Below are 22381 nucleotides of genomic sequence, written 5' to 3' on the forward strand. Positions count from 1 at the left end.
AAGTGCCCTCCGCAACACACCGTTGGGTGGCTTGCGAAGTATAAATATAGATGTAGATGTAGAATTGTGAGAAAAGGAAGTTCTCCAGCATCTCGAGATATGTGCTTCCGGTAACAGTGTTCTCGGCAAAGAAAAATATACCATACACCTTTACCCGTGAAACTGCACAAAACACATTAAATTTTGGAGAGTTCCTCTCATATTGTACAACTTCATGTGGGTATTCCGTTCCCCATATTCTTACATTATGAAGGTTCACTTCTCCATTTAAATGGAATGTTGCCTGGTCACTAAACTGATGCTTCATCTTGCGAAGAACGGAATTACAGAACTCCACAGTCACTTTCACGAAGAGCTTGCAGTAGCTGAATTTTGTATGGTTTTATGTGTAAACGTCGACGCAACACACGCCAGACGGACATCGGGGACCTGTTGAACTGTCGAGCTGCACGGAAAACGGATTTCTGCGGACTCCTTGTGAAACTATGGCGGATGTGTTCGACGCCTGTGTCAAAATGGTTCAAATGGCTCTGAGCACTATGGGACTTAACATTTGAGGTCATCAGTCCCCTAGAACTTAGAACTGCTTAAACCTAACTAACGTAAGGACATCACACACATCCATGCCCGAGGCAGGATTCAAACTTGCGATCGCAGCGGTCGCTCGGTTCCAGACTGTAGCGCCTAGAAGCGCTCGGCCACTCCGGCCGGCGACGTCTGTGTCAGTGGCTCGGGGACGGCCCGGCGATTTGCCTTTACACATACAACCTGTACTCGGAATTGTTCATGCCATCGTCTAAAGCAGGTATAGACTAACTAGTAATAATTGAAAAAAGGAAAGTTCGGGACAAATCTCTTAAAGAAAAGGAATGTGTTACAGCATAAATAGTAAGTGATAGGAAATTATAATTTTTTGTTAAAACTCATTCGCAATGCCATGGACAAAATAAAGTCATGCCAGAGACAGAGGCGGAAGCCGGTAGGTCACAAATGGGTCAGACATTCGATACGTTACGACACTGCTTGTCGAGTGAGATGACGCACTCAGCATAAAGATGACTGCGACGGTAAACAAAACGAAGCGGGACAGGCTTACTCGTCAGCGCGTAAGACATATCTCAAGAAATTCTATCTCTTACACAAGAGTGCGTTGCGAGTAATTGATACTGCAGTTAACAGCTTGTTAAGTGAACATAGCAGAATAAGGATGACAGAGGCGTGGTATCCTCAAGTCAGCTTCCTTGAAATGCCCCAGCTTTCCACCTCCCGTCAAGAGTTGATCATTAGGATCGATGGCATTCACTGTAATAGCAGTTACCGGCTGGAGTCGCCGAGCGGTTCTACGCGCTTCAGTCTAGAACCGCGCGCCCGCTACAGTCGCAGGTTCGACTCCTGCCTCGGGCATGGAAGTGTGTGATGTCATTAGGTTAGGTAGGTTTAAGTATTCTAAGTTCTAGGGGACTGATGACCTCAGATGTTAAGTCCCATAGTGCTCAGAAACATCCAGAGGAACGATATCGACCAATCACATGACATTGCTGATGGGTCCTCAAGGGTCACTGTAGTATTGGAGTGGAAATGAGGAGACTCCAAAAGCCAGCTCAAGACCACTTTATGCTGGGCAACGACCACACAGCTCGGCAGCAACCCGCTGTGGCACCAGGGTAGCCAACACCTTCGCCAGGGTGTTCACACGCTGAGTTGATGGGGCAGGCGTCAGCTAGAATCCAACATGCAGCTGAATGAGGAAATAAATAATTGAACTTTAATAATGTTCTACTAGCATCGTAGATGCTTCATGTGTTCCTGTTATCCTGATTCCACTCAGATGTGTCTCCACTAGCCCCTGTGTAATACCCTTATGAGCTCAGGTATATCCCCACGTCATCAGGATAATGGAAGGTTGGAGAACATTCTCGAGCATCCTAGAACATTCTCGTTCTGGAAAATTCTCGAACCTTCTTTAGCACTCAAGAACATTGTTGAATCTAAGGAATATTTTGGACAGCTTAGCCACTTCGGTACTCAGTTTCAAGCTGGTTCACCGATAAGAAGTGTATTGGTGCGATGACCACTTTTGGCACACGTATCTTCGAGTCCTACCCCTGGAGTTCCAATTGAAAATCTTCTTCACTGATAAGTGTGGTGGGCTACCATACCTTATAATTAAAATGGGATTGTGGTGTTGCAGCGGCACACACGGACAAACACCTACCAATTACCTTGAATCCAAAATAAATTTTTCACTCTGCGCTAGACTATAGGAAATGTACTAGTGGAAGTAGAGCTGTGAGGATGTATCGTGGGTCGTGCTCACGTAGCTCATTTGGTTGAGCACATGCTCATGAAAGGCAAAGGTCCCATGTTCGGCTGCTGCTCTGACACACAGCTTCAATTGCCAGAAAGTTCCAGTTATCCTGTGTTTATTACTGGTGATAAATTAAGATCTCACTTTTCGTATTCGTGTATCATTTTTCGGGTCATATCTGCATCTACATCCACATCTGTACTCTACACACCTTTGTGAAGTTCATGGTAATGGCTCCTCCCATTGCAACATTTATTGGGACTACGTCCAGCTTCAATCACGTATGGAGCATGGGAAGACTGATAACTTGCTTGCCACAATGCTCACCTGAATCAGCTAAACGTCGCCTTCGAGGCCCCTACAAGAAAGATATGTGGGGGGTTGTGATATATTTGTAGATTTATCACTTAAAGCTGGGTCTTGAAACTTTTTAGGTAACGGTTTGGTGTGTGTCTTTAAGCGGTTACCTATTCAGGTTTTTCACCATCTCCATGACACTCTTCCATGTGTGAAACAAACCTGTGACTGTACTTGATGCCCTTATTTGGTGTGGTCCCACACGTTCACTATCCTGGGACAAGTCAAACGAGTATTTTGTTAACAATTCCCTTCGAAAACTAATTGTACTTTCCCAATATAGTACCAGTCAAGTGAAGTCGCTACCAGCTTGTTGTATGACTAAGCCTATGGGATCATTTTACGTCCCCACAAACTGTTATATCCAGCTGTTTGTATGTGATCGCTGATTCCAATTATGACTCATTGATATTGCAGTTATAGGACACTTCGTTCTTTCGAGTTGTGAAGTGCATATTGCCGAACATTTAAAGTGAGCTGCTAATCCTTGTGCCAATGAAATCTTATCAAGCTGTGTCTGAATATTTGTGAAGTTTCTTTCAAACAGTACTTAATTACAGATAACTTCACCATAAACGAAAAGGCATAGGTTATAGTTGTCTGACAGGTTACTTATATACAATGAACAGCAAGATGTCCAATAGATTTCCTTTGGCCTTACCTGAATTTACTTCCCCATATGCTGATGACTCTCTATCCAACATGCTGCTACCTCTCTATCAACAAATCCACAGTCCAGTCACAAACATTTGACACCCCATACGATGCAACTTCCATTAATTACTCTGTATCACAAAGTCTGGGGCTGAAATGAAGTGGTTGCCTTCAAACTGTAATAAATACACTGTATAAGCATTTACTGGGCTCACCATGCTTGTATGTATTTCTTTGCAGCAATGTAGAATTTGTTCTGTGTGTATTTTATGCAGTGTGGCATAAATGCAACTTCTCTGAAGAATTTCATTTGTAACTTCAGTTGATATTCATTTGCTTGATATTCATTTAGTGCTTGATATAGAGTTCTGTATAACTCTTGGATTGATTTTATTATCTTTTGTTTGATCCCACTGCTTCTAAAGCTTACCACAGACTGTCTAATAGATGCCTCAAAGAATTATTGTCACTAGCAAAACAATATGATTAATTGTTGATCTACCAGTTCTAAACCCTTCTTGGTCTTTTGCACCCATTTATTTAAATTCTTGTTCTAAGAAACGTTTAATAACTCTTCTAAAATCTGCTTATGTGAACTGTAACTTTTCTACTCCTAAAATTTTAGACTAATATTTCCCCTTTTTTATGTTTTATTGAAATGTATCATCTTTTCCAATTACTAGGTACAACCTTCACAATTAAACAGTTTTCGAAAAGGTATTATTTCAATTATCGGTATTAGATTTTAATAATTTCGCAGGACTGCCTCCAATTTCTCTAGCTCTACAATTCTCATAAGGTCTAATTGCTTCTTTGACTACTTCTGTCTCCAGAAGGATGTACTAATTTGTTCCATCATCTGTTGGTCCATTACATTCACACAGAATATTGGGTAATTCTTGTGTTAATAGCTATAAAACATATTTTTCCCGTGAGTAATCTACTTAATATGCTTCATTCATTTAAAATTACTTCTTACATTCTTTATTGTTACCTCTGTTTCTGTACTACTTTTCCCTGCAGGAAAATATTCTACTTTTTGTCATGATTGTTACAAAGTAGTCTTGTGTTTTGCTTGTGCTGGAGATCAATGAATAATAATAATAATAATAATAATAATAATACACTCCTGGAAATGGAAAAAAGAACACATTGACACCGATGTGTCAGACCCACCATACTTGCTCCGGACACTGCGAGAGGGCTGTACAAGCAATGATCACACGCACGGCACAGCGGACACACCAGGAACCGCGGTGTTGGCCGTCGAATGGCGCTAGTTGCGCAGCAGTTGTGCACCGCCGCCGTCAATGTCAGCCAGTTTGCCGTGACATACGGAGCTCCATCGCAGTCTTTAACACTGGTAGCATGCCGCGACAGCGTGGACGTGAACCGTATGTGCAGTTGACGGACTTTGAGCGAGGGCGTATAGTGGGCATGCGGGAGGCCGGGTGGACGTACCACCGAATTGCTCAACACGTGGGGCGTGAGGTCTCCACAGTACATCGATGTTGTCGCCAGTGGTCGGCGGAAGGTGCACGTGCCCGTCGACCTGGGACCGGACCGCAGCGACGCACGGCTGCACGCCAAGACCGTAGGATCCTACGCAGTGCCGTAGGGGACCGCACCGCCACTTCCCAGCAAATTAGGGACACTGTTGCTCCTGGGGTATCGGCGAGGACCATTCGCAACCGTCTCCATGAAGCTGGGCTACGGTCCCGCACACCGTTAGGCCGTCTTCCGCTCACGCCCCAAAATCGTCCAGCCCGCCTCCAGTGGTGTCGCGACAGGCGTGAATGGAGGGACGAATGGAGACGTGTCGTCTTCAGCGACGAGAGTCGCTTCTGCCTTGGTGCCAATGATGGTGGTATGCGTGTTTGGCGCCGTGCAGGTGAGCGCCACAATCAGGACTGCATACGACCGAGGCACACAGGGCCAACACCCGGCATCATGGTGTGGGGAGCGATCTCCTACACTGGCCGTACACCTCTGGTGATCGTCGAGGGGACACTGAATAGTGCACGGTACATCCAAACCGTCATCGAACCCATCGTTCTACCATTCCTAGACCGGCAAGGTAACTTTCTGTTCCAACAGGACAATGCACGTCCGCATGTATCCCGTGTCACCCAACGTGCTCTAGAAGGTGTAAGTCAACTACCCTGACCAGCAAGATCTCCGGATCTGTCCCCCATTGAGCATGTTTGGGACTGGATGAAGCGTCATCTCATGCAGTCTGCGCGTCCAGCACGAACCCTGGTCCAACTGAGGCGCCAGGTGGAAATGGCATGGCAAGCCGTTCCACAGGACTACATCCAGCACCTCTACGATCGTCTCCATGGGAGAATAGCAGCCTGCATTGCTGCGAAAGGTGGATATACACTGTACTAGTGGTGACATTGTGCATGCTCTGTTGCCTGTGTCTATGTGCCTGTGGTTCTGTCAGTGTGATCATGTGATGTATCTGACCCCAGGAATGTGTCAATAAAGTTTCCCCTTCCTGGGACAATGAATTCACGGTGTTCTTATTTCAATTTCCAGGAGTGTAATAATAATAATAAAAGATCTTTTTCGCTACTACATAATGTAATATAAGAAAGTATAATCGAAATGAATGAATTATAATTGGAACGGTGTTTCTTATTTTGTACCTCCTGGTATGTGGGTGAAACAATAGCGACAGGATAGAACGGAAGTGCTCCGCACGTGTGCCGGATGTTACTCAATGCTGCAGCTGCCGTCTGAATACCATCTCGGTGCTAACGATACCAAGACGCACACCTGTCGCTGAGAATGCAAAACAGTTATCTCTGCGGATACTTCACGCCCCGCTATGAACACGCAACCGGTAAGGCTGTTATGTTTTCCAGGTTGGGATATTCGACGCTAACTCGTGCCTGAATGAATGTGTCTCACGACCTATATAAGAAACGACGAAGTGACAAAACCCTGTATTTCGTCGGCGTTCCCTGAGCAGCAGCCAGCATGTACCGGCGGTCCATCTCCCTTCTGATGCTGCTAGCTACGTGCTTTGGTAAGCAATGTGATCCGTTAACTCTGGTTATTGTTGTCTTCAGTCTGGAGATTTGTTTGATACCAATCCCCATGCGAGTCTACCATGTCCAAGGCTCTTCATCACTGGTCAACTTTAAAAAAGCAGAAAAAAAGCTGACGACGCCGTGAAGGCCACGGGATGTCTCGGGGTATTTGGTCGTCACACAGCTCTCCTGACCGTTTAATAAACTTTGTGGATGACTACTGCGTCCTACATCCACTTGAAGCTGCTTGCTGTAGTCAACTTTTAGTCTCCCTCACTATCTCACCAAACTCCCCTTCCCCCCCCCTCTCCTCCACAGTAGTTACCTCCCTCCACTGACAGATAAGTATATCTTGTTGCCTCTGGCTGTGTCCTATCAAATCATTCTTTAGCTTTGTCAAGTTACACCACAAAACATTGTTTTCTCAAATTCGATTCAATACCTCTTTTTTAGTGACTCCGTTTCCTCATTTAATCTCCATCATTTTTTTGTAACACCAAATTTCAAAAGTTTCTATTTTCACCTCGTCTCTGTTGCTACTGTCAGCATTTCATCTTCATAAAACGCAAAGCCTACACTCCACGCAAATAAATTATGAACAGATGTAGTAATAAATACAGTAATATTCGAGTTTAATGCAGTTCGCTTTTTAACAAAAGCTTCTGTTGCTTTGGAAATGTCCTTTTCACATATTTTTTACTTTTTCCGCCATAAGGTATTTTTCTGACCAAAAAGTAAAACTCGTCTACCACTTCCAGTGTCTCATTTTGTAATCTAATTCACGCAGCATCATTTAAAGTAAGCCGACCAACCTACATTGCAGTACATAAAGTAAGAGTATACTTTTAAACTGTTATTTATGTCATCTTATAACACCTTTTCACGACCCTATTCACTTCATTCAACTAATCCTCCAAGAACTTTGAGGTTGAAAAAACTGACATATTGTGTTTTTTATCGACCACCTGTGTTGCATGTATCTGTAAAACTGTGACTGGTTTCGGTTCCATCAAACCATCTTCAGATCTGAGTATATCGGCTACAAAAGAAACCTATCAGTTTTCTACAGGTAAATTTACTTGCCATGTCAACGCATGTAATGTTAACGCTTTTAACATTTTGAAAGTTTCTGAATTTCAAGATATGATTCCAGAATTAAACAAAAAGGTGAAAATATCTATGCAATATGGAAGAGCTAAAGAAACAGGTATAGGCATGCTCATTCAAATAAAGAGATATGTAAACAGGCAGAATACAGCGCTGCGGTCGGCAACGCCTATACAGGGTGCTACAAAAAGGTACGGCCAAACTTTCAGGAAACATTCCTCACACACAAATAAAGAAAAGATGTTATGTGGACATGTGTCCGGAAACGCTTAATTTCCATGTTAGAGCTCATTTTAGTTTCTTCCACCTACGCTCAATGGAGCACGTTATCATATCATACGGGATACTCTACCTGTGCTGCTAGAACATGTGCCTTTACAAGTATGACACAACATGTGGTTCATGCACGATGGACCTCCGGCACATTTCAGTTGAAGTGTTCGTACGCTTCTCAACAACAGATTCGGAGACCGATGGATTGGTAGAGACGGACTAATTCCATGGCCTCCATGCTCTCCTGACCTCAACCCTCTTGACTTTCATTTATGAGGCATTTGAAAGCCCTTGTCTACGCAACCCCGGTACGAAATGTAGAGACTCTTCGTGCTCGCATTGTGGACGCCTGTGATACAATACGCCATTCTCCAGGGTTGCATTAGAGCGTCAGGGATTCCATGCGACGGAGGGTGGGTGCATGTATCCTCGCTAACTGAGGACATTTTGAACATTTCCTGTAACAAAGTGTTTGAAGTCACGCTGGTATGTTCTGTTAATGTGTGTTTCCATTCCATGATTAATGTGATTTGAAGAGAAGTAATCAAATGAGCTCTAACTTGGAAAGTAAGCGTTTCCGGACACATGTCCACATAACATATTTTCTTTCTTTGTGTGTGAGGAATGTTTCCTGTAAGTTTGGCCGTACCTTTTTGTAACTCCCTGTATAAGACAAAAAGTATCTGGCACAGTTGTCAGATCGGTTACTGCTGCTACAATGGAAGGTTATCAAGATTTAAGTGAGTTGGAACGTGTTGTTATATTTGGCGCACGAGCGATGACACACAGCATCGCCGAGGTAACGATGAAGTGGGGATTTTTCCGTACTACCATTTCACGAGTGTACCGTGAATATCAGGAATGCGGTAAAACATCAAATCTCCGACATCGCTGCGGCCGGAAAAAGACCATGTAAGAACGGGACTAACGACGACTGAAGAGAATCGCTCAACGCGACAGAAGTGTAACCCTTCTGCAAATTGCTGCAGATTTCATTGCTGGGCGCTCATCAAGTGTCAGCGTGCGAACCATTCAACAAAACATCACGACATGGACTTTAAGAGGCGAAGGCCCACTTATGTACCATTGATGACTGCACGACACAAAGCTTTAAGCCTCGCCTGGAGCCGGCCGCGGTGGCCTATCGGTTCTAGGTGCTTCAGTCAGGAACCGCGCTGCTGCTACGGTCACAGGTTCGAATCCTGCCTTGGGCATGCATATGTGTGATGTCGTTAGGTTTAAGTAGGTCTAAGTTTAGGGGACTGATGACCTCAGCGGTAGGGCCATTTGAGCCAACCTCGCCTGGGATCGTCAACAGCGAGATTGGACAGTTGATGGCTGGAAACATTTTGCCTGGTCGGACGTGTCTAGTTTCAAATTGTATCGGTCGGATGGACGTGTACGGTTATGGAGAGAAACTGACGAATCCATGGAGCCTGCATGTCAGCAGGGGACTGTTCAAGCTGGTGGAGGCTCTATAATGGTGTGGGGCGAGTGCATTAACAGTGATGTGAGAACCCTGATACGTCTAGATACGACTCTGACAGGTGGAACGTACGTACGTACCCCGTCTGATCACCTGCATCCATTTTTGTCCAATGTGCATTCCGACGGAGTTGGGCAATACCAGTAGGACAATGCGATAATCCGCACTTGCAGAATTGATACAGAGTGGCTCCAGAAACACTCTTCTGAGTTTAAACAGTTCCGATGGCCACCAAACGCCCCAGACATGAAGATTATTGAGCATATTTGGGATACCTTGCAAAGTGCTGTTCAGAAGAGATCTCCACCCTGTCGTACTCTTGATTCCTTTTTTTACACAATCAAAAGCCATTTTTCACACTGAGTGCCACAGCTTCTTCTTTTACCACTCTCTTTTCCTGCCATAGAAGGTAAACTACCCGAGAAACGGTAAGAACACCCCAATGTAATGCGGGATTGACCACTAGATTTCACGAAAGGCGGACTCGCGGAGGCGGGGAGTATATAGTCGGTGGAGAAGCAGTAACGGCAGAACGGGTTGATCAGGAAACTTCAGTGATTTCGAACTTGGACTTGTCATTGGATGTCAGCTGAGTAACAAGTTCATCAGAGACATGTTAAGTATGTGACCTGATTGCGAAGTGGAAACATGAAGAAAAAGATACAGCAGTACCGGGACTAGACAGACCTCATCTAATGACAGGCGGTGGCCCCAGAGCATTGCGGAGGGCGGTTGTAAGAAAATCATATGAAGTCAACGGAAGGAATCACTCGTGAGTTCTGAAGACCTACCAGCAGTCCAGGTAATACAAGGACTGTGCGTAGGGAGTTGAAAACAATGGGGCTCCTTGTAGGCCACACGTTTTTGTTGTCAATTTTGAATGTGACTAGAGGCGGTGTAAAGAGTGACGCTCCTAGACAATGGATAGCTGGAAACTAGTGATTCAGAGTGATAAAACACGCTGTACCCCGTGGCAATATGATGGCATCGTTTGGGTTTGACGGATTCCTGAGAACGCGTAGTGGCAACACTGAACTACGGAGGATGTGGCGCTACGGTATGGGGCTCTTTTTCGTGTTTAGGTTGCGGTCCACTTATGGCATTTAAGAAAACGCTCGCTAAAGGCGGAAGGATATGAACACATTTTACAGCATTGTGTTTAGTAAGCAGTTCGGAGACTTTGGTTGTATCTACATGTCTACATCTACACCAATACTGCGCAAACCACCTAACGGTGTGTGGCGGAGGGTATCTTCAGTACCTCTATCAGTTCTTCCTTCTATTCCGTTCTCGTATTGTTCGTGGAAAGAAAGATTGTCGGTATGCCTCTGTGCGGGCTCTGATCTCTCTGATTTTATCCCCATGGTCTCTTCGCGAGATATACGTAGTAGGGAGCAATATACTGCTTGACTCCTCGGTGACGGTATGTTCTCGAAACTTCAGCAAAAGCCCGTACCGAGCTACTGAGCGTCTCTCTTGCACAGTCTTCCACTGATCTGTCATCTCCGTAACGCTTTCGCGATTACTAAATGATCCTGTAACGAAGCGTGCTGCTCTCCGTTTGATATTCTCTATCTCTTCTATTAATCCTATCTGGTACGGATCCCACACCGGTGAGCAGTATTCAAGCAGTGGGCGAACAAGTGTACTGTCACCTACTTCCTTTGTTTTCGGAACGCATTTCCTTAGTATTCTTCCAATGAATCTGTCTGTCATCTGCTTTACCGACGATTAATTTTATATGGTCATTCCATTTTAAATCACTCCTAATGCCTACTCCCAGATAATTTCTACAAGTATCTGCTTCCAGTTGCTAAATGTAAAGGATCTTTCTTTTTATGTATTCGCAGAACATTACACTTGTCTACATTGAGATTCAATTTCCATTCTCTGCACCATGCGTCAATTCGTTGCAGATCCTCCTGCATTTCAGTACACTTTTCCATTGTTACAACCTCTCGATATACTACAGCATCATCCGCAAAAAGCCTCAGTGAACTCCCGATGTTATCCACAAGGTTATTTATATACATTGTGAATAGCAACGGTCCTACGACACTTCCCTGCGGCACACCTGAAATCACTACTGTTTCGGAAGACTTCTCTCCGTTAAGAATGACATGCTGCGTTCTGTTACCTAGGGACTGTTCAATCCAATCACACAATTGGTCTGATAGTCCATATGCTCTTACTTCGTTCATTAAACGACTTTAGAGAACTGTATCAAATGCCTTGCGGAAGTCAAGAAACACGGCATCTACCTATGGTCCTTTGAGTCTCATGAACAAATAGCGCGAGCTGAGTTTCACACGATCGTCTTTTTCGAAACCCATGCTGATTCCTACAGAGTAGATTTCTAATCTCTAAGAAAGTCATTATACTCTAACACCAGCGCGACATTGCAACCTGTCATGAAGCTGCATCTATGAAGCCTTGGTTTGTGGACAGTAATAGTCCTGAAATAAACTGGCCAGCCCCGAGTCCCACCCTGCACTAAGTGGAATATCTTTGGGATATGTTAGAACGTCGACTTCGCTCCAGACCGGTGCGTCCAACATCGCTATCTTCTCTGGTTTCCGCTCTTGTAGAAGAACGAGCTGCCATTCCTCAATAAAGAATCAGTTGTCTCACTGAAAGTGTCTCCAGCTCGCACAGGGACGGTGGACACACGCCATTGTAATGTCCACTAACAGCTGTCTGGATACTTTTGATCAGATATAATTCCCTCACCCACCTTTTCCTTGGGCGACCGCACCTCTTTCACAGAGAACCAAATTATTTGTGCCAGCCTGTTCTTCGAAAACCTCCTCAAGTGACCATATCACAACAACAGCTTCACCTCCATAGCAACACATAGTTTTTTTGCCATTCCTATTCTCTTAATTTCTCTCGTCCTAGTTTTATCTCGAAAAGTCCTACCTCAGCTTCGTTTCCAAAAGACTTTTTCTAGGCTGCTTTCTCTCAAATTTGGGTGTTTATTGAGAAGCCATTCATTCCGTCCACGGCCAGCAGTGCTGTCCATAAATGACGAGCGTACGGATCTTTGTCTCTCTTTCCCGCAGTTGTCTTGTTATGACTTTTCCTAGTCACACTTCATGGGGTTCATATGTTTCGTCAGTCTGTATTAAAGGAAAATTACGGTGTTTAGGAAAAAGTGGAAATACAAGGTAATTACCAACATCGATGGTAATATATCTCAGAGAGTAGCTGAACGGATTACCAGAAATCGTGACTTGCAAGTAAGTGAGATAAAGATGAAGAGATAAAAAGTGGAGTTGACAGTGCATGCGAAACTAGATGTGACCACTGAAGAAAAAGAAGAAAAAGTGGAAATACAAGGTAATTACCAACATGGATGGTAATATATCTCAGAGAGTAGCTGAACAGATTACCAGAAATCGTGACTTGCAAGTAAGTTAGATAAAGATGAAGAGATAAAAAGTGGAGTTGACACTGCATGCGAAACTAGATGTGACCACTGAAGAAAAAGAAGAAAAAGTGGATATACAAGGTTATTACCAACATGGATGGTAATATATCTCAGAGAGTAGCTGAACAGATTACCAGAAATCGTGACTTGCAAGTAAGTTAGATAAAGATGAAGAGATAAAAAGTGGAGTTGACACTGCATGCGAAACTAGATGTGACCACTGATAAAAATATTGAAGTAATGACCACCATCAAATACAGGACAACGGCATATTCTGGGGAACTCCGCCGAAGCGAAACACACAACTGAAGAAAAGTTAGAAGGTTGACTTGGGACTTGAAGAAGAAGAGCTTCCCTGTCGCAGAATCTCAGAGTGGCTCAACACGCAGCACACACTGCCCCATTAATCAGAACAACTGAGAACATAGGCGAGTACTCTATTATTGTCATCAATATTCAGTTCAATAAAAACAAATCGTTCAAACTCAGTAGTTCTTCTGTATTTGAACTTCTTTTGAATTTCCAAGGAATGATTTATCCTGTACAAATATCTTACAGGAATGCAGCTGGGTGATGTCGTCGACAACAGCCGTTGTTCGACAGGAACACACCCTGCCCTTTTCGGGGCATAAATGCAGCAAGTGAGAGATGTGTAATAGAATTTAAAACTTCGGTTTCTCAGAGAAACTCCGGAAAGATAACACTCGCAACCACTGTAAACACTAGCGCCATCACAAACCAACGATGACCTTCATCGGTAGTTAGCGATGGTGAAATTGACAATCAACAGGTGACGCAGCATTAACTCTGTCTCTCTGTTTTTTGGAAAGAGAGAGAGGTGGATTCCTCCATCTCAGATCAGGCTCCTTTTAGGTTCCGTAAAAGATGATCTAGATTTGCGTAAGGCGCCTGTCTACCGTATTCCTTGCAGATGTGGCATGTCATATATTGGTCAGACTATTGGGACTGTGGAGGACCAATGTACTGAGCACAAGGGGCACACACACACTTATAACAGCCGAGCAAATCTACCATCTCAGAACATTGTCTCGGCACCGGTTATCCTGTCTAGTATCACAACACGGAGTTTCTAGCATGCACTTCCAGGTATTGGAATAGTATTATTAAGGAAGCTGCTGAAATTAGCCGGCCAAAGTGGCCGCGCGGTTCTAGGCGCTGCAGTCTGGAACCGCGAGACCGCTACGGTCGCAGGTTCGAATCCTGCCTCGGGCATGGATGTGTGTGATGTCCTTAGGTTAGTTAGGTTTAAGTGGTTCTAAGTTCTAGGGGACTGATGACCTCATAAGTTGAGTCCCATAGTGTTCAGAGCCATTTGAACCATTTGGCTGAAATTACATTAGCAAGTAACCTTATAAATAGAGATACTGGTTTTTGCTCAAATTGTGCGTCGAATACTGCTCTCTCCCTCGTCAAAAAACAGAAGGGCCGACTTTATGCTCCCTCACCTGTTGATTATTAATTTCACTATAGGTAATTTCTGATGTGCGTCATCTTTGGTTCGTGAGGGTGCTAGTGTTTACAGTGTGTGTGTGTGTGTGTGTGTGTGTGTGTGTGTGTGTGTGTGTGTGTGTTTGTATCTTCTCAGAATTTCTGTGAAACCCGAGGTACTAAGTTCCCTCCACAGCGCTTACTTGCAGCTGTTTTGCCTTGAACATGGCAGGGTGTTATCCTGTCAGAATATCGGCGGCTGTCGACGACCACACCCGGCTGAATTCCCGTAAGTCATTTGAACTAAGGTCTCACGCGGCTTAGCCTGTTTACAAAATACCTGCTACTCGTTACCGTGCGCAGGGTGATTTTCTCCACCGTGTACAAACTCCGGGGATTGATCGATGAGAGGATACGGAACAAAAAAGTTCTAATGAACTTACGTCCGGTAATGCATGGTTTCCATGCTAGAGACCATTTATTCAATCATATATTGTTACAGAGACTGCGGTATAATATGCGCTGTACCATGTAGCCACAGTTACAGTATGTGTTGAAAATGGCTTCTACGTGCCTCAATGTTTGTACACACCGTGACATGTTCTATCACACACGTTCACATCGGCCAGGCTCATCTGAACAGCGTCAAAGGCAGTATGGTCCAGTGTCTCCACATCTGGAATGGGCTCTGCGTGCTTAATACTTTTGAGATGGCGCCATAACCAGAAATCGCACTGGCTGAGATCTGGTGAACGAGCAAGCGATGTGGAAGAAAGACTGGTCCCAAAATAGTTCGCCAATTATCCCGACCCACACATTCCGGCTGCACCGATTCTGATGATTCTGCATACACAGACGCAGAGATGAACGTTATGAATGTTGAAGATACCACTCCAAGTAAAAAAATGTTTCAAATGGCTCTAAGTATTATGGGACTTAACAGCTGAGGTCATCAGTCCCCCAGACTTAGAATTACTTACACCTAACTAACCTAAGGACATTACTCACATCCATGCCCGAAGCAGGATACGAACCTGCTACCGTAGCAAGCGCGCTGTTCCGGACTGAAGCGCTCAGAACCGCTCAGCGACCGCGGCCGGCCCACTTCACGTAAAGGCAGCCTCATCTGCTAATAGGATGATAACACAAATCCAGGAATCGTGGTTGCCTGATGAACAAACCAGTGACAAAACTGCTCCCGATGTAGAAAGCCTGGAAATTTTAAGCCCAGCACACACTGTAATTGGTAAGTGTAGTAACAATTGTCATGAAGAACTTTCCCCACGATCGTCTGGCTTACCCTGTGCTGGCAGATCAACTGCCTGGTTCTGACACGGCTGTCGCCTTCCACACAATTAATTACATTTTCCTCCAAGTCTGGTGTAAAAAGATTTCGGGTATGTCCTTCGTGATTTCCTACTTCTTGGAACGGCCCTGTCTCAGACAAACGGCGAAACACTGTTTTCAACATTGAATGCTGTGATTGTTGTCGTCCGGGATAGGTCTCCTGATGCAACCTTGCTGCCCGCCGCCCGTTGCCATTTGCATTTCCGTAAGTAAACACCATGTCGGCAAGCTCTCGATTCGAGTACGGAACCATTATGTACAACGCTGTATCATGTCCACTACAAGGTGAGTCAGTAAGAGAAGTGAACCGGACTCAATATTACCAATGACTCTGGCAAAGAGAGGGCGCTAGGGAATGACATATGAGGGGAACAGTATAGCCTCTAGGAGGAAACCATGGACACTGTAACTGTGGCTGCATGGCACAGCGCGTATTAGAACGCAGTTTCTGCGATAAGGTATTTTTGAATAAATGATCTCTAGCATGGAAACCGTGCATTACCCGACAAAAGTTCATTAGACCTTTTTTGTTCCATATTCTTTCATCGATCAACCCCCAGGGTTTGTGCACGGTGGAAAAAATGACCATGTAGAGTACCTGTGGCTGACGTCACTGACTTATTTTGATCTGGGCGAAACTGAAGTGTGCCTCACGCCGCCTTTACGTTTCGTTTTGCAGCGGAATTTTACCCTCTGCATGAGATCGCCGTGCACGATCCGAAGTCGTTCGACCTGCTGTACAGCTCCACCTCGGGGCCTCACAACGAGTCGTGGAACTTCGCGGCACCCGTTAAACTAACCGCTGTCATCCTTCCGTCGCAGGTCTTCAACTTCAACTCTGGAGGTATGTGGCGACTTAAACCTTCACACGAACCAACAATCGTGTCGGAGGAACATCCGCAACCGAGCATTATAGCACAGGTTGAAAATATGGCTTCAATTGTAAGGTTCTTTTTATTTAAAATACGACCGGTTTCGGGCTCTTATATACCCATCATCAGACGTCATAACTTCGTGCGATTGGGGCAGAGCACAAAGTTGTAACACCTAATGACGGGCATATAAGATCCCTAAATCGGTAGTGCTTTAAATAAGAAGAATCGAACAACTGAAGCGGTATTTTCAACCTCTGCCGTCACAAGAAATGGTGTTGTGAATGTAAAAAGGGGCAGTATCCGAATCCCGTCTGCCTTCTAGTGTGCATATGTATGTATGTGCGTGCGTGTGTGTGTGTGTGTGTGTGTGTGATAGAGAGAGAGAGAGAGAGAGAGAGAGAGAGAGAGAGAGAGAGAGAGAGAGAGAGAGAGGAGTAAATGCAGAGACAGCCTGACGCTTAATGAAAAAATTTTCAGTTGACCAGAGCTGTTGAGAACCAATGTGGGGCCGGCCGGGGTGGCCGAGCGGTTGTAAGCGCTACAGTCTGGAACCGCGCGACCGCAACGGTCGCAGGTTCGAATCCTGCCTCGCGCATGGATGTGTGTGATGTCCTTAAGTTAGTTAGGTTTAAGTAGTTCTAAGTTCTAGGGGACACATGACCTCAGATGTTGAGTCCCATATTGCTCAAAGCCATTTTAATATATATATATATATATATATTTTGAAGGATAGAGCCACGGGTCGTAACAAATCTGAAATGTAACGTCAAAGAGGTGACCGAGACGTGTAACCCCATACCATCACGCCGGGTGATACGCCAGTATGGCGATGACGAATACACGTTTCCAATGTGCGTTCACCGCGAGGTCGCCAATCATGATGCTGTAAACAGAACCTGAATTAATCCGAAAAAATGACGTTTTGCAATTCGTGCACCCAGGTTCGTCGTTGAGTACACCATCGCAGGCTCTCCTGTCTGTGATGCAGCGTCAAGGCTAACAGTAGCCATGGTCTCCGAGCTGATAGTCCATGCTGCTGCAAACGACGTCGAAGTGTTCGTGCAGATGGTTGTTGACTTGCAAACGTCCCCATCTGCTGACTCAGGGACCGAGACGTGGCTGCACGATCCGTTACAGTCATGCTGATAGGATGGCTGTCATATCGACTGCTAGTGATACGTGGCCGTTGGGATCCAGCACGGCGTTCCGTATTCCCTTCCTGAACCCACCGATTCCATATTCTGCTAACAGTTATTGGATGTCGACCAACGCGAGCAGCAATGTCGCGATACGATAAACTGCAATAGCGATAGCCTACGATCCGACCTTTATCAAAGACGGAAACGTGATGGTACGCATTTCTCCTCCTTACACGAGGCATCACAAAAACGTTTCACCAGGCAACGCTTGTCAACTGCTATTTGTGTATGATAAGTCGGTTGGAAACTTTTCTCATGTCAGCACGTTGCAGGTGTCGCCACCGGCGTCAACCTTGTGTGAATGCTCTGAAAAGCTAATCATTTGCATATCACAGCATCTTCTTCCTGTCAGTTAAATTTCGCGTCTGCAGCAAGTCATCTTCGTGGTGTAGCAATTTTAATGGGCAGTAGTGTAGTTTAAGCCTTATTGTTGTTCTTATATACTCCTGGAAGTGGAAAAAAGAACACATTGACACCGGTGTGTCAGACCCACCATACTTGCTCCGGACACTGCGAGAGGGCTGTACAAGCAATGATCACACGCACGGCACAGCGGACACACCAGGAACCGCGGTGTTGGCCGTCGAATGGCGCTAGCTGCGCAGCGTTTGTGCACCGCCGCCGTCAGTGTCAGCCAGTTTGCTGTGGCATACGGAGCTCCATCGCAGTCTTTAACACTGGTAGCATGCCGCGACAGCGTGGACGTGAACCGCATGTGCAGTTGACGGACTTTGAGCGAGGGCGTATAGTGGGCATGCGGGAGGCCGGGTGGACGTACCGCCGAATTGCTCAACACGTGGGGCGTGAGGTCTCCATAGTACATCGATGTTGTCGCCAGTGGTCGGCGGAAGGTGCACGTGCCCGTCGACCTGGGACCGGACCGCAGCGACGCACGGATGCACGCCAAGACCGTAGGATCCTACGCAGTGCCGTAGGGGACCGCACCGCCACTTCCCAGCAAATTAGGGGCACTGTTGCTCCTGGGGTATCGGTGAGGACCACTCGCAACCGTCTCCATGAAGCTGGGCTACGGTCCCGCACACCGTTAGGCCGTCTTCCGCTCACGCGCCAACATCGTGCAGCCCGCCTCCAGTGGTGTCGCGACAGGCGTGAATGGAGGGACGAATGGAAACGTGTCGTCTTCAGCGATGAGAGTCGCTTCTGCCTTGGTGCCAATGATGGTCGTATGCGTGTTTGGCGCCGTGCAGGTGAGCGCCACAATCAGGACTGCATACGACCGAGGCACACAGGGCCAACACCCGGCATCATGGTGTGGGGAGCGATCTCCTACACTGGCCGTACACCTCTGGTGATCGTCGAGGGGACACTGAATAGTGCACGGTACATCCAAACCGTCATCGAACCCATCGTTCTACCGTTCCTAGACCGGCAAGGGAAATTGCTGTTCCAACAGGACAATGCACGTCCGCATGTATCCCGTGCCACCCAACGTGCTCTAGAAGGTGTAAGTCAACTACCCTGGCCAGCAAGATCTCAGGATCTGTCCCCCATTGAGCATGTTTGGGACTGGATGAAGCGTCGTCTCACGCGGTCTGCACGTCCAGCACGAACGCTGGTCCAACTGAGGCGCCAGGTGGAAATGGCACGGCAAGCCGTTCCACAGGACTACATCCAGCATCTCTACGATCGTCTCCATGGGAGAATAGCAGCCTGCATTGCTGCGAAAGGTGGATATACACTGTACTAGTGCCGACATTGTGCATGCTCTGTTGCCTGTGTCTATGTGCCTGTGGTCCTTTCAGTGTGATCATGTAATGTATCTGACCCCAGGAATGTGTCAATAAAGTTTCCCCTTCCTGGGACAATGAATAACGGACATAAATAACTTTCGTGTTCGATGCGGGTTCGACTCCCAACACCTAGGTTGACATTGGCCTCTCCATAAGGAGTATGCCTTCCTCGTGCACTAATGCACATTTTGCACCTATTGTTCATGCTGGCAATTTTTGAGGAATCCTTGAGGGATATTGTCCAACTCTCCTCTCAAAGCAGTATCAATTCTTGCACTGTTCATAGCTAAACACGTATGCCAAGAGCATCCTTGGCGTGGTACCTAGGGTTTAAGTCTGGAGACTACGCAAGACATTCCATGCCTTTAATATCTTCACTTTCAAGTGTGTCAGACCCCTCAGCGGTCCTATGTAGGCTGGCGTTTTCGTCGACAAACAGGAAGTTTGGAGCTATCGCACCCCTAACAGATGGACACGACCCAGAATACTCTCCCTGCAATACTACTGCGCTGTAACGGTACCTCGCGCGAATATATGAAGCTGTACGCCATTGTGCATAATGCCTACCCACACCATCTCCTAGGCCATACCGATGATGTTCATGATTAGTCTGTGGTATCTAAGGTGTTCCCTTCTCTCCCCATACTAACTGGTGACCAGAATCACTCGCCATAGTGAAATAGGATTCGTTGGAGAATATCGCTCTGCACCATTGTTGCTGATGCTAACCAACATGAACACTACACGAACAGACTCACTCTCGACAATGCAATGGCTGAAGTGGGATGCATGTAACGCGCTTCCGAGCATTCAGTCCAGCGTGATTTAATCGCCGCGAAATGGTTGTGGCATAGACACGTGGTTGTAAGGTCTGCTACGATCTACCTAGGTGTGAGATGTCTGCTCCTTTTCGCCACTAAGGCTACCTATCGATCAGCTAGCGGCGAAGCGGTCGATTAACGACTATCAGCATTCTTTTGCATGGCGTTTTCACCATCAGCGGCGTTTTTACAAATGCGAGATGACGCTTTTGGACACACCCATTGCTGTGGCCACTGTAGTAACACTTTCACCAGCTCTGAGCCATCCAACTGCTTGTTGACGATCAAAGGCACTCAAATGATGTCTCGCAGACATGCTGCCATACCACTCGGAATGTTGCACTAATCGGTTCCATTATAGCATTCGACAGATACTGCACTGCATGAATTGTCGAATGTATACAAAACGTTCGTCCACAGGTTTTGCTGCAGTTGGCCTGTCCCACCCTCTACTGGACGGGAGTTTCTTACCAAGTTCCAGCGGTTCCTTAACAAGTATTAGGTGTTCCTTAGCAAGTGTCAGTTGTTAGTGTCAACTGTTACTTAGTGTTAGTTGTTTCTTAGCAATTGTCGGTTGTTCCTTAACACAAATGTCAGTTGTTCCTCAACAAGTGTGAATTGTTTCTTAACAAGTGTGAATTGTTTCTTAACAAGTGTGAATTTTTTCTTAACAAGTGTGAATTGTCTCTTAACAAGTGTGAATTGTTTCTTAACAAGTGTGAATTGTTTCTTAACAAGTGTGAATTGTTTCTTAACAAGTGTGAATTGTTTCTTAACAAGAGTCAGTGGCTCCTTAGCAAGTACCAGTTGTTCCTTAACAAGTTTCAGTTGTTCCTTAGCAAGTATCATTTGTTCCTTAGCAAGTATTGGTTTGTTCCTTAACAAGTGTCAGTTGTTCCTTAGCAAGTGTCAGTTGTCCCTTAGCAAGTGTCAGTTGTCCCTTAGCAAGTGTAAGTTGTTTCTTAACAAGCGTCAGTTGTTCCCCACCAAGGGTCAGTTGTTCCTTAGCAAATGTCAGTGGTTCCTTAGCAGCTGTCAAGCAGTGTACACTACACAGCAAAATAGTCCCAATTTTCGTTTTTAAATATCACTACTCCATCGTTTGTTTTGTTCTGCAGGTCTTTGGCCAGGCGGGACATATGCAGAGAATTTGAAGGTCCTGGTGTACCGGACACAATTGGCCGCTGATGCAGAAGACGAGGTCACCGTTCTAGTAGGCTCAGGATCGTTCAACGACAGCGTTCACTTCGGCCAGGAGCTGCGTATCGCCATGACAACTGAAAACGCCGCAGCTATCCCAGTCGCAGAGTACGTGACTTCAATCAACGGCTACAGCTACACCTTCAGCATCATCTTCGGGACGACGGGTTTCTACCCTTGGTACAACAGCAGAGTCCTCTCGTCCTACTCCGCTGTCGATAAGTCAACGAATGTGGCTGGCATAGCCCTGGGCATCGCCTTTAGTGACGGCTAAGACGCCGTGGCTGTGGCTGTGGGGTCGTTACCATTGCTGCAGTATCGGACTATGCTAGGTACCAGTTATGCACTGATACCCGCCAAGAAACTAATTTGCCAGCCTGAGTTTAAGAGTGCTTATAAATTATAATTATGCTAAACCAAATTTTTTAAGCTCTGCTTAAGTGTAACGAGACATACAATTAGTATACGATATCTCCAGCAGAGCAGGGGAATAAAAGCACTAAAATAGTATTGTTTTCTATTTAGACATAAGACTGATATACTATAACTGCAGTGCAGTGCCACAGAACTGTGCTGCTTCAATGTAAATACTAATAATAAAATATTCTTGTCTAAGACTCATAATTATGTCACTTCTGTTTCACAGCACAGATATTTTTTCTCCTTTCCCTATGATTACAGAAGCATTGCTGTTTGTCTCTCTCCCACACCCTACAACCAACTTCAAAACATCTCAGTTTTTAAAAGAGAAAACTCGACAGCAAGGAATCGAAATATTGGTAATACATTACGGTCGCTAATGACATTCATCCTTTTTTGACCTGATACAAAAAGGAGTTTACATTGAGAAATTTCATAGTAGGCTTAGCTGTTGCTTTTTGTATCGAAATTTACAAGTGCGCTGCCATCTGCTGACTGTCAGCAAAACTCCGATAGTTTACTCAGTACAGCTAGTTTCGATTTCTGTAATCGTTCTCAGAACCTAAGTGGCATAAATGTAACATACAAGTTTTATTTTTCTCTAGCTCAGGGAATACGCTAAACCCACTGTGTCTGATTGCAGCATATACACTCCTGGAAATGGAA

The 22381-nt window shown here is 45.5% G+C and overlaps 2 protein-coding genes across 5 annotated transcripts in view; one reads left to right on the forward strand and one right to left on the reverse strand.

Annotated features, from left to right (window-relative positions):
- LOC126335244 (adenylate cyclase type 8) overlaps window positions 1-22381 on the reverse strand; it is a 1717934-nt gene that overhangs the window by 250159 nt on the left and 1445394 nt on the right. The window lies entirely within an intron of this gene.
- LOC126335252 (uncharacterized) lies at window positions 6277-21919 on the forward strand. Its single transcript, XM_049998295.1, has 3 exons — window positions 6277-6353; window positions 16129-16293; window positions 21214-21919. The coding sequence occupies exons 1-3, from the start codon at window positions 6305-6307 to the stop codon at window positions 21567-21569; spliced, it is 570 nt and encodes a 189-aa protein (XP_049854252.1). The 5' UTR covers window positions 6277-6304; the 3' UTR covers window positions 21570-21919.

Source organism: Schistocerca gregaria, chromosome 2, assembly GCF_023897955.1.
Source record: "Schistocerca gregaria isolate iqSchGreg1 chromosome 2, iqSchGreg1.2, whole genome shotgun sequence".
NCBI classification, from domain to species: Eukaryota; Metazoa; Arthropoda; class Insecta; order Orthoptera; family Acrididae; genus Schistocerca; species Schistocerca gregaria.